Source organism: Aethina tumida, chromosome 3 (genome assembly GCF_024364675.1).
Source record: "Aethina tumida isolate Nest 87 chromosome 3, icAetTumi1.1, whole genome shotgun sequence".
NCBI classification, from domain to species: Eukaryota; Metazoa; Arthropoda; class Insecta; order Coleoptera; family Nitidulidae; genus Aethina; species Aethina tumida.
Window position 1 is genome coordinate 1,736,247 of NC_065437.1, and position 12,408 is coordinate 1,748,654.

A 12,408-nucleotide genomic window follows, 5' to 3' on the forward strand; every position below is an offset into this window, starting at 1 on the left:
ATAGTTTGCCTTTTGTATCAATAAGAGAATTAATGCAAATGACACCAAGAAGTCTTTGACGTTTCAAAATTGCTGAAGACAATTAGGTAATCTTCTAGGTCCAGTTCACATGTATCTTTTGGCTAGAAGATTAATAGTCATCCAGCAAATTTGTTGCTATAGTTTGCCTTTTGTATCAATAAGAGAATTAATGCAAATGACACCAAGAAGTCTTTGACGTTTCAAAATTGCTGAAGACAATTAGGTAATCTTCTAGGTCCAGTTCACATGTATCTTTTGGCTAGAAGATTAATAGTCATCCAGCAAATTTGTTGCTATAGTTTGCCTTTTGTATCAATAAGAGAATTAATGCAAATGACACCAAGAAGTCTTTGACGTTTCAAAATTGCTGAAGACAATTAGGTAATCTTCTAGGTCCAGTTCACATGTATCTTTTGGCTAGAAGATTAATAGTCATCCAGCAAATTTGTTGCTATAGTTTGCCTTTTGTATCAATAAGAGAATTAATGCAAATGACACCAAGAAGTCTTTGACGTTTCAAAATTGCTGAAGACAATTAGGTAATCTTCTAGGTCCAGTTCACATGTATCTGTTGGCTAAAAGATTAATAGTCATCCAGCAAATTTGTTGCTATAGTTTGCATTTTATATCAGTAAGAGATTTTTAGTTCTATTCCAAAAAAGTTCCAAAAAACATTGGTTTAAATAAAAATTATTTAATGAAAGTTAAACTAAAGAAAGTTTAATAACTTCTATATTATTTGTTATTATTGAGTTTTGAATCAGACAAGTTTGGCTAAATGCCAGATCATAAATTAAGTACTTAACAATGGGACACTCCGAATCAAAATCGATATTTAAAGAAATATAAATCAGAATTATTGTAAAACAAAGTCACTTGCACGTTACGAGCGAATATTTTTAGCAAACACTCGTTATGTAAAACGTGCAGTTTCGGCCCTGCACCCGGTCTGCCTAGTTAGATGCTTACCTTGAAGTTCTGTCGCGGTGCCAGACCTCGATGTGGACGCGTCTGTTCTGTTGGTCGGGGGGCCTGAGAAACCTGAAGGTGTGATTGAAGAGGGGCCTCGTCGAGTCGGCTTGCACCGCCGTCCTTTGCAACGTGCCGCCCGACAACTTTCGACGGCTCGAGCCCAAGTTATCGCCGATTGCCGCCTGTTAACAACAACATTTTATGTTTTACTAAGGAAAACAGTCTTGCAGTAGTACTTACATTGAAAGTACTGACGTGCAAATAATAAACTTGATAGCAATAAGCCATTTCGAAAGTGTACGAACGACTGAGGCTCAAATTAATCATGCACTAATTAAAATTAAACGAGAAACAAGGTCTAATTACTCAAATGACCACAACAAATATGTTCCCAGTGCTCCAAAGATTTAAAAATAAATATTACTAAAGGACACATTGTTGTGAAACATTTAATTACCACTTTAGATCTGTAACTAATAAAAAAATGTCGGCACATGTTTCAAATTAAATGGCAGATCGTCCCGAGGATAAAGATACAAAACTGATGAACGACAAAACGGAGCGTAAAGATCAGATGACTGTAACCCACACGCCCCGTCAACATCAATTGGATTTTCTGAAGTAAACGTGCCCAACGAAATCCGATCATCGGCTAAATTTAACTTTTCCATATTGAAATCGTTAGTTTTGCATGTTTCATACGTTTTAAACTGTAATTATGATTGACTTATTCAAACCAAACGATATTTATGTGTGTCAAATGTATTTTCAATATTAGATTTTAGTTTTTTTTAAGTAAATTTATTATTTTAAATGAATCAAGACTATATATGTTAGGTTATATTAGGTTAAATAGGATTGTGAGGTTAGGTTAGAATGGATTAAATGAGGTTATGTTTTCAAGGTTGTTAAAAATGTTGAAGTTAGTTAAAAACAGACTTTTAGAGACATATGTTATCATATTATGTGAGGTTAGGTTAGATGAGGTTAAGTATTCAAACTTAAGTTAGTTAAAAACACACTTTTAGAGACATTACTTATCAAAATTAATAGTTTTTTAGGTTAGGTTAGGTTGTATTAACTAATCTACAATTAAATTGTCTTAACACAATATAGGTTAGGTTACATTACATTAAATTAGGGTTAGGTTAAATGAGTTTTCACTACAATTGTTAATGAGGGTAGTTAAAATTAAAGTTTCAAGGACAATATCCATTCTTATGTTAACAACTAAATTACTAAGATGTCACAGCCATGATAACCTAATCTAACCTAACATACCCTAACCTAACAAAATTGTGACACATTTAATTTAATAAAGTTTGAAACTTTTGAGCTAAGTAGTCACGTTTCGTGCTGCTAATTAGCCTGTAAGAGTCGACAATCCGCATTACATCCAAAATCATGAATTAAACACTAAAACGACGGCACAAAATGTAAATTATCGGCGTGGAGATTAATCGATTGCGATGGCGGTAATAAATGGAGCGTGGTGGTTGTAAAAATATAAAATATAAGACAGACATAAAATATATTAGACGGAAAGGAGAGATTTTTTCCGGCCACAGATCCAACCCCGGAATTATTTAAATGCACTCACCGAAATTACTACTACACGCCTGCGGGAGATGTTTTACAATGAAAACCTTAAAACCCCGACCCGAATCGATAACTCATTAAAATTGAAACGTTTCAACGATTAAATATTAATAAGATAGTTTAGAACGGGCTGAAAAACAACTGCGGGAATCCGAAGAAGAAGGGAGGACGAAAGGGAATAAGTCATTTTGTTGCCGTACAAACAACTACTCCATCCAGAACCGGAAAGGCTTTCATAAATCCACTTTCCGGCATCTCGTTTCAATATCTTGCCTCGCAAACACACACGTCTTGGTCGTCGTCTTTCTGTTGGGGGATCTTTGGACGTATCTCCGTTCGGACGATGACGCCACTCCGCTGCCGTCGTGACGCACTAATAATATTGATCCGTTTTTGCACTGGCCTACTGCTCTAACGGCCTATTGCCTTCGCGGAAGGGTTTTAAGGGAACTTGCCAGGAGTGCAGGGCGATTAACTTTTGATTGATCCGTATTTTGTCTTTGTTACATTCTAATGACTATCCCTAGTCTCTTATTTGAACAAATATTTTCTAATTGTTAATGTTTAAACTATGTAAAAACTGATTTTTAAGACATTTTATATTAAATTTACCCATGATTTTAATAATCCATATTAGATATGTTAAGTTGTGTTGAATTTTGTTAGGTTATATTAGGTTAGGTGAAATTATGTGAGGTTAGGTATTAGATATTACTTATCAAATTTAATGATGATCAGACGAGATATGTCAAGTTGAGTTGAATTATGTTAAGTTACATTAGGGTAGATGAGATTTTGTGAGGTTAAGTTAGGTAAGGCTAAGTTTTCAAGGTTTACTGTGAATTTTACTATTTAAATTATGTAAACACAGACTTTTTAGAGACATTATTTATCAAACTTAATGATGATTTTAGTAGATCAGATGAGATATGTTAAATTGTGTTAGATTATGTTAGGTTAAATTTGGTTAGATGGAATTTTGTGAGTTTAGGTTAGGTAAAGTTAAGTTTTCAAGGTTTTCTGTGAATGTTCTGTGTGAACAGACTTTTAGATACATTATTTATCAAATTTAATCATAATTTTAGTAGATTAGATAAAATATGTTAAGTTGTGTTGGATTATTGTAGATTACATCATGTTATATGAGATTTTGCAAGGCTAAGTTAGGCAAAGCTAAGTTTTAGAGACATTATTTATCAAATTTAATGATGATTTTAATATATGAGACATGTTAAATTGTATTGGATTATATTAGGTTACATTAGGTTAAGTGGGATTATGTGAGGTTAGGTTAGGTGGAGGAAAGTTTTCAAGGTTGTTACAAAAGTTAATGTTTAAGTTATTTAAAAGAAACCTTTAGAGACATTAAATTATAATCCTCTTGTACCAATTAATTGACTTTATAACAAAGTTATAACTTTATATTGTTTCAATGTAGATTTTGTTGCTTTTTATATTGTTATTTGAACAAAAAGTAAAGTTTCTGGGTTATAATTTTTATTCCACAACTAAAATTACTTAAAAATTATACAATATTACATTAACAAGAAATTAAAAGAAGAAACAAAACACTAAAATGGTTGTGTGAGTTGTATTCTCAGGAACTGTCATCTGTAAGCGTTTCTGTTTGATATTTCAGTGAGACTTGCTCATCTGCAATAAAAAACAAAAACGTTAGTTTATTTAAAACTGGCCCAACGAAGTAAAATATATTATAACAACATAATTGTTTCCATTTAGAGAACCGGAAGGGATCTAGTTTAGCACCCACAAATGTAATCAAAACATTTCCAATCGACCAGCTGACATAATTGCTACCATTAATATTTACCCACTGTCGTCCATTAGACATTTATCAATTATGTTCCACACTTTTAAGCTGTTACGTTCCTTTCATAATAGTAATAACCGTTAAAAGATTGGATAATTTGATCAGATTCTTACCTTAACGTAAGCGTTAACCTTCCCGTTCGGCCTGAACAAGTCCTTGCATCTTATAACTGAAAAAGAAATATGTGTCATAAGTACGGCTTCGAACAATAAATCCGCCTTGAATCATAAATTAGGTTCAAGACTGTAATGTGTTGTTTTGATAATTCAACCCTCCATAAACCGTAGTCTTACAAGGACCGCAGGTATTTTTTCTAAGGGTCGCACAAAAAAAAAAAACACGTAGATTTGAATACGTACTGTGCACGACCAGCGCGTCGCCCTCCTCATGAATATTCAGGTCGAGGGAGCCCCTCACATCTGTGATGGCGGTCGAATTGTCCGACAGACAGGAGGAGTCGTCCAGCTTTGGGGAGTCGAAGAGCAAACATCTACGTATCCGGTTGCCGTCCTGGACTTGGATCTCCTTGTTCTCCATGTAGCAGTTGTTGAAGGACTCGTCGTGGACTATGGCGTCCCTGGTTAGGAAAGGCTTCAGCTTCCTACGTATGCACTTTTGCCTCTTGAGGCTGAAGCTGCCCTCTACTGATTGGTCCAGGTTGAGCCTCTTGGAGGGTTGCTCGTACTCGATGGTGGTGTCCGACGAGCGTTTCCTCAGCCTGCTCTCGTCGTCCACGCAGCGCTCGTTGAAGGTCTCGTTCACGTTGATGATGGTCTTATCACATACAATATTGCCACTAGATAACGAATTCTTGTTGTTGTTGTTGCACTTGCACAAATAGTTGCTGTCCAGCTGGTGCGAGTTTTCGGCGGTGCTGCTGCGGAATCCGGAGTCGGTGGACGAGCCGTCGAAGGAGTTGCGCCTCTGACGTTCGTGCTCTATGTTGATCATGTTCTCTTCGTGCGTCTCGTTCAGGTCGTTCTCCTTCTCCGTTTCGTTGGGGTTCACCATTATGCTGGTGTTCAGCGACGGCTCTTTGGGGGCGCTGTCGTAGCTCGTCTCCAGGATGGCGTCCACGATTTGATCCAAGGATAAATCATTGATGTAGGACGAGTCCTCGTGGACGTTGTTGTTCTGCTTTTGCTTGGGGCACAAACTTATCTTGCTAAACCTTAAATCTATGAACTTTTTGACTAGAGGAGACATTTTGACTTCGTTGTGGAATATGTTTTTGGTCGATTTTAAACCGGGGAAGTGTGACTTGTCCTCTGACGACGTGACCAGCGAGATTTGACTTAAAAAGTCGTTGACGTGGTCGATTTTGGCCTTCTTATTGGCGTGTTCTTCATTGACTTCGTTTAGACTAGCTCTGTTTAAGCACTGCGTACTTTTTAAGGGGCAAACTGGAAGAGTTGGGGCCTTAGGAACGTCAGCCAAGATCCCTTCGATGTGGGAGTCGACAGCCTCAAATGGTCTGAAGAAGTTGCTGCACTGACTGTCAACATTTATCTGATTGTGCACGTTCAGGCAGGTCTTTTTCTTCTTCAACAACCTACAGCTGGGACTCTTCCTCTCGCTCTTGCACTTCTTGGCCGACAGTTCCCTCCGGTTGTCGTCCGTCGGGGTCAGATTGCTGACGTCTCTGAGCACGTCGAACGGCACGAGGCCCTCCGAAGATTTGATGGGGGTGGAGGTGAACTGATTCTCCTTGTTCTCCTCCATGCTGTCGCGTCTGATGCTCGAACGGCGTCTGGCGACGCTCGAGCGTCTCCGTTTGGATTTTCGCGGTGTCGTCGCCCCGGACGGCCTCGGCTCCGCTTTGTCCGTCGATTCGCGCTTCGCCATCGCGGTCCACTTGAGCATTTTCGGGCTGGAAAATTGGAACAGAGCGTCATCTCACGGTGTCTAACGAAACGAGGTGGGTGGGAAATAGGTTTTCTTTGATGGAACGGGGAATTCTGGATGTGAGGGAGTAACAATCACGTTGGGATTGGTTTAAGGATAACATTATTTGTTTTTTAATATTGATTTGTATAATTAGCACTTGAAACACTGATTATTGTTTAATTTTTATTTAAATCTTTAAAAAACTAATAATTACAATGATGTAACAGTTATAAATTAGGTAAAAGTCAAAATTGAAGAAAACTATTACACTTTGAATACAGTAATAGTTATAATAAAATGGTGTTTATAAGTTTTATAAGATTACTCTTTGAATAAATCTCATACAATCATAAAAGATTAAGGAATACGATGAAATAACTGTTATATTTCGACCAAAATTCAATTTGAAATAGGATATTACACCTCGAAAACAATATCTGTTATAATAAAATAGTGGTTACAAGTTTTATAAGATTACTCTTTGAATAAATCTCATACAATCTTTAAAAGATTAATGATTACGATGAAATAACTGTTATATTTCGACAAAAATTCAATTTGAAGAAGGTTATTACACTTTGAAAATGATAACAGTTATAATAAAATAGTGGTTACAAGTTTTATAAAATTACCCTTTGAAGAAATCTCCTAAAATCTTTAAAAGAATAATAATTACAATGAAATAATGGTTATAATTTCAATAAAAGTCCAATTTGTCGAATACTAGTACACGTTCAAAGATGTAATAGTTATAATAAAGTAGTAGTTACAAGTTTTGTAAGATTGCTCTTTGGAAAAACGTCCTAAAATCTTTAAAAGAATAATAATTACAATGAAATAATGGTTATAATTTCAATAAAAGTCCAATTTGTCGAAGACTAGTACACGTTCAAAGATGTAATAGTTATAATAAAGTAGTAGTTACAAGTTTTATAAGATTGCTCTTTGGAAAAATCTCCTAAAATCTTTAAAAGAATAATAATTACAATGAAATAATGGTTATAATTTCAATAAAAGTCCAATTTTTCGAAGACTAGTACACGTTCAAAGATGTAATAGTTATAATAAAGTAGTAGTTACAAGTTTTATAAGATTGCTCTTTGGAAAAATCTCCTAAAATCTTTAAAAGAATAATAATTACAATGAAATAATGGTTATAATTTCAATAAAAGTCCAGTTTGTCGAAGACTAGTACACGTTCAAAGATGTAATAGTTATAATAAAGTAGAAGGTACAAGTTTTATAATATTGCTCTTTGGAAAAACCTCCTAAAATCTTTAAAATAATAATAATTACAATGAAATAGTAGTTACAATTCCTATAAAAGTCCAATTTGTCGAAGACTATTACACGTTCAAAGATGTAATAGTTATAATAAAGTAGTAGTTACAAGTTTTATATGTATTGCTTTTTGAAGTATGACAATTACTTTAAAATAACTGTTATAATTTCGATAAAATTTGAATGAGATAATAGTTACAGCCATTATTTTAAAACCAAAGTTAATTTATACATCATAACTATAATTATTCATAATTAAATGCACATATCAGTGTGTCTGTGTCACGCACAAAACGTCAAAAAGTGCATTACATTAACCTTTTTCGTTATTTCGATATTTGGGGGCGATATGATTAAAATAAAAAGGCAGTTGAAAAGGTGTAATGCAAATTAGGCCGACTGGTGTTCGTTAATTGACCAAATTATTCATGATTTTTTGTGGGTGCCCCGCACGCAATCACGATAATAAAATATGGGGTTGTGTGTAATTCTCGAAATGGGGGATTTAAATACAAATAAATAACGTTTTGTGCGGGTGACAAGTGAAAAATTGCGAATCTTAGGTTAAGTAAGGTGGGGGAGTGGGACCATTAGCTCAACCCCAGGAATTAGAAAACGATTATGCAGCTGACTGGCATAAATTTTTTGGGGGAAACACCTGCCGCGACAGAGAACTTCCGATTTTATTATTTAATGTGTTTTATTGCTTGATTGTTATTCAAACGATATAACAGGAATTCAAAACGGCTGTTTTTGTTAACAGTTTAATTGTTACGATCCTTTAAGTCTTAAGTACTAATCACCTAAACAAACTGCTTACAGGTGAACAACATCCAACACCTGTGATTAATTTTTAAGTGATTTAAATGTGTTTTTAATTGTTACTAATTAGGCAACACAGTCTACACTATAAAAGTGTGGTTACATTAGGTTGTTATTATTATTCACCAATAAACAAACTCCATTAATCCCATTATTTTCTATAATCAGATTAAAAAAGATGTGCTTGTTAAGCCAGTGAGGATAAAATGACTCCCCTTCCTTGCTAAGCATCCCTTGAAAATAAAAAACGGGTTGCGGAAATGTCGTGCTGATTTTTATTCATCGGGTATTAGCGGATTGTAAATTAGATATTGTCGTGCTGTTATCAAATTAAAATCGCCAAGTTTATGGCCCCGGGGCGTGCGTGGTGGTTGAGCCGTACTTGCGGATTATCTGGGGTGGAACAAAAGCGTTGTTAATAATCGAATTTACGACCTCAGTACGAGAAAGAAAAAATTAAGGGTCGTTTTTATGTAAATACTTTAAATTGCAGTCGCTTATCTTATAATATATATTCGGTAAACAACACCAAGGTATCAATTATTGCTTTCAGCAGTTTCGGCCCGTATGGCTTGTATGACGGTCATAAAATAGGGTTGTCACATGCGGTGGATGTCGCACAACTTAATGCACAGGACACTTAATTTTATGTAAATTTGGTGCACGGCCAAAATGCGTTATCGTTTGAACATGTGGAAGACGTTGCTTGGTGCTCAAACGTCTTGAAAATTTATTCAGAAACATGAAGAAGGTGAAGGGTTGGCTCGTGTCGACAGTACATTGTTTAAATTCAACGCCCTTATCAATAATAACTGAGTATTGTTGTTATTAATTGTTCTCAGCATATGACGTGTGAACTATGCATGTATGACGATTTTATCTCTTGGCATAAATTAATGGACAATTGTTGAGAAATATTATTTTAACGCTCTGTACATATGTCAATTTTCAAGAATATGATTTGCATATGCCATAAAATAACGGTCACCCCATTAATTTTATTCTTACTTACAATTAAAAAAGACTTTACTGGTTATCCTTCAATTTTGTATGGCAGCATATGTTGGGTACCACTTAATTATCTCATTTCTGAAGTATCTAAAAATTATAAGAATAAATTGACAATCAAGTTTTATTTTTACTGCACCTTAGAACAATTTCTATTAATTTTTAACATTGGAACTTCTTCTTTAATGTTGTATGACAGAAAAACCTTTGGTGACATCTAAAGTTGCTTCAAAACATTATTATATCCTATCTAAAGTATTTAAAGGTCATAAAATCAAATTAATGGTCATATTTTAGAGTTATTTTGTCTTAAAATAATTGAAAAATACTGATTTTTAACATTAGAGATTCTTCTTCAGTTTTGTATGGCAGCAAATGTTGGGTACCACTTTAATTATCTCATTTCTGAAGTATATAAAAGTTATAAGAATAAATTGACAATCAAGTTTTAATTTTACTGCACCTTAGAACAATTTATATTAATTCTTAACATTAGAAGTTCTTCTTTAATGTTGTATGGCAGAAAAACCTTTGGTGACATATAAGGTTGATTCAAAACATTATTAAATCATTTCTAAAGTATTTAAAGATCATAAAATCAAATTAATGGTCATATTTTAGAGTTATTTTGTCTTAAAATAATTGAAAAATACTGATTTTTAACATTAGAGATACTTCTTCAGTTTTGTATGGCAACAAATGTTGGGTACCACTTTAATTATCTCATTTCTGAAGTATATAAAAGTTATAAGAATAAATTGACAATCAAGTTTTAATTTTACTGCACCTTAGAACAATTTCCATTAATTTTTAACATTAGAAGTTCTTCTTCAATGTTGTATGTCATAAAAACCTTTGGTGACATATAAGGTTGCTTCAAAACATTATTATTTCATTTCTTAAAGTACTTAAAGGTCATAAAATCAAATTAATAGTCAAGTTCCACTAAATTTTAACATTAGAATCTCTTCTTTAATGTTGTATGACAGAAAAATCTTTGGTGACATCTTTCACTAACTAAAGTTCTTCTTCAAATTCATATGATAGAAAAGGTATTTGGTAACACTTAAGCTTGTTTCAAAAGTTAATTATTTGGTTCTAAACGTGTTTAAAACGGTTAATGATGTGATAAAATATAAAATATCTTCAGCATTGGTGACTTGAACGATACATCCCTACAGAAACCCCACAAACTAAAAAGAAAAAAAAATATATAAAACAAATGTCACCGCTTTATAAAATGACACAATGGCCAACATTAATGGCATTTAAATTAACTGTAATGTTAATAATACAAAAGCTGACCTAATAGCCGTTTAACATAACAAAATGAATCGGTCCATTTATCCGGAATGGCTTTTGCCAGATGAACATAAACGATGATAACGAAACAAATTAGTTTCCACTACGTTTGAATTTAAATCTGTCATTGTTTAGGAGATGGGTGGACTTGATGTCACCGTGACGCGAGGTCAAAGATCAAAAGGGGGTGGCCGGTGCGATGGGGTTGGGGTTGCGCTTACAGGAAACCCAATATTTGTTTAGTTCGATGCGTCCTAACTACAAAACGTTAAAAGTACACAAGTAAAACAGTAAAAAACTAGTTTTTGTGGGCGTGATTTTGATCTGTCACATTTAATACAACCAAAGATTTGATCTTTGGACATTTTAAAAAAATTAGTATTGTTAATTTGGACGATTAGACATAAAGGGAAAGGTTTTTGTGTGGCCCAGTTCACACTAATAATACCGACTGCTGTTGTCTCAATAAAAATCGTCAAAGGGGGTGGAAACGACCGCCAGATTTCCATTGTAAAGAAATTAGTCACGGTCGCGTTGGCACCGTCGACTAAAAATTTAAATGTACGTGCACACGCTCCCGCAATTGTCGGATAAACTTTTCGCGTGACAGTCCCGAAATGACACACATTGATTCCGGCCGCTTTTTAGCATATGTCAATCAAAGGGTGCTCTATGGACGTACGGACATATGGCCGGTACTGCCCACCGAGTGCACCGTCGATTTAGTAACTGTACCATATGCTAATGGGGTGGATGGTAATTACTTTGCACTGACGGAGTAATTAGTCGATTCGATGTTCATGTTTAATGGTAGTTTTTAAGTCAAACTGTTGCCTTGCAAATTGATAGTTGAGTGGGATTATTACAATTAACCATAAGGCCTCTATTAACTCTTCAACGTTTACCGAATTTTTTTTTTGTAGGTTCTTCCATTATGTTTTTAAAATCATCCCTCCTTCTTTGGCTGACATTTAAAGATAATTATTGTTATCAATAATGATGGAATAATTCTCTTGTCTTATGTTTTTATAATCACTTTTTCTTTGGTTTTTGAGTCAAATTATTCACTCTGAAAGTTCTTTAAGAGAAATTACTAATTGTTGTCAATTTTGAGGTCTTCCAAGCCTTTATTCCTTCCAAAGTGTTGCTTAATTTAAATACAGAACTAAACATTTTTAATTAGATTCTTGTCTTATGTTTTTATAATCACTTCTCCTTTGGTTTTTGAGTCAATTTTTTCACTTTGGAAGTTCTTCAAGAGAAATTACTAATTGTTGTCAATTTTGAGGTCTGCCAAGCCTTTATTCCTTTCAAAGTGTTGCTTAATTTAAATACAGAACTAGAAATTTTTAATTAGATTCTTATTTTATGTTTTTATAATCATCTCTCCTTTGGTTTTTGAGTCAAATTGTTCACTTTGGAAGTTCTTTAAGAGAAATTACTAATCGTCGTCAATTTTGAGGTCTTCTAAGTCTTTATTCCATTCAAAGTGTTGCTTAATTTAAGTACAGAACTAAAAATTTTTAATTAGATTCTTGTCTTATGTTTTTATAATCACCTCTCCTTTGATTTTTGAGTCAAATTGTTCACATTGGAAGTTTTTTAAGAGGAATTACTAATTGTTGTCAATTTTGAGGTTTGCCAAGCCTTTATTCCTTTCAAAGTGTTGCTTAATTTAAATACAG

The 12,408-nt window shown here is 34.1% G+C and overlaps 1 protein-coding gene across 3 annotated transcripts in view; it reads right to left on the bottom strand.

Moving 5' to 3' along the window:
• The window catches only part of LOC109602693 (uncharacterized), a 54,535-nt gene that overhangs the window by 30,652 nt on the left and 11,475 nt on the right, over positions 1-12,408 (bottom strand). For all 3 annotated transcript variants that reach the window (XM_049965050.1, XM_049965049.1, XM_049965048.1), the window contains exons 2-4: positions 4,783-6,293; positions 4,537-4,592; positions 991-1,175 (exon numbers count right to left, since the gene is read on the bottom strand). In XM_049965050.1, the coding sequence (XP_049821007.1) occupies positions 991-1,175; positions 4,537-4,592; positions 4,783-6,286 (1,745 nt within the window). In that variant the 5' untranslated portion in view covers positions 6,287-6,293. The remainder of the gene's footprint in view (positions 1-990; positions 1,176-4,536; positions 4,593-4,782; positions 6,294-12,408) is intronic.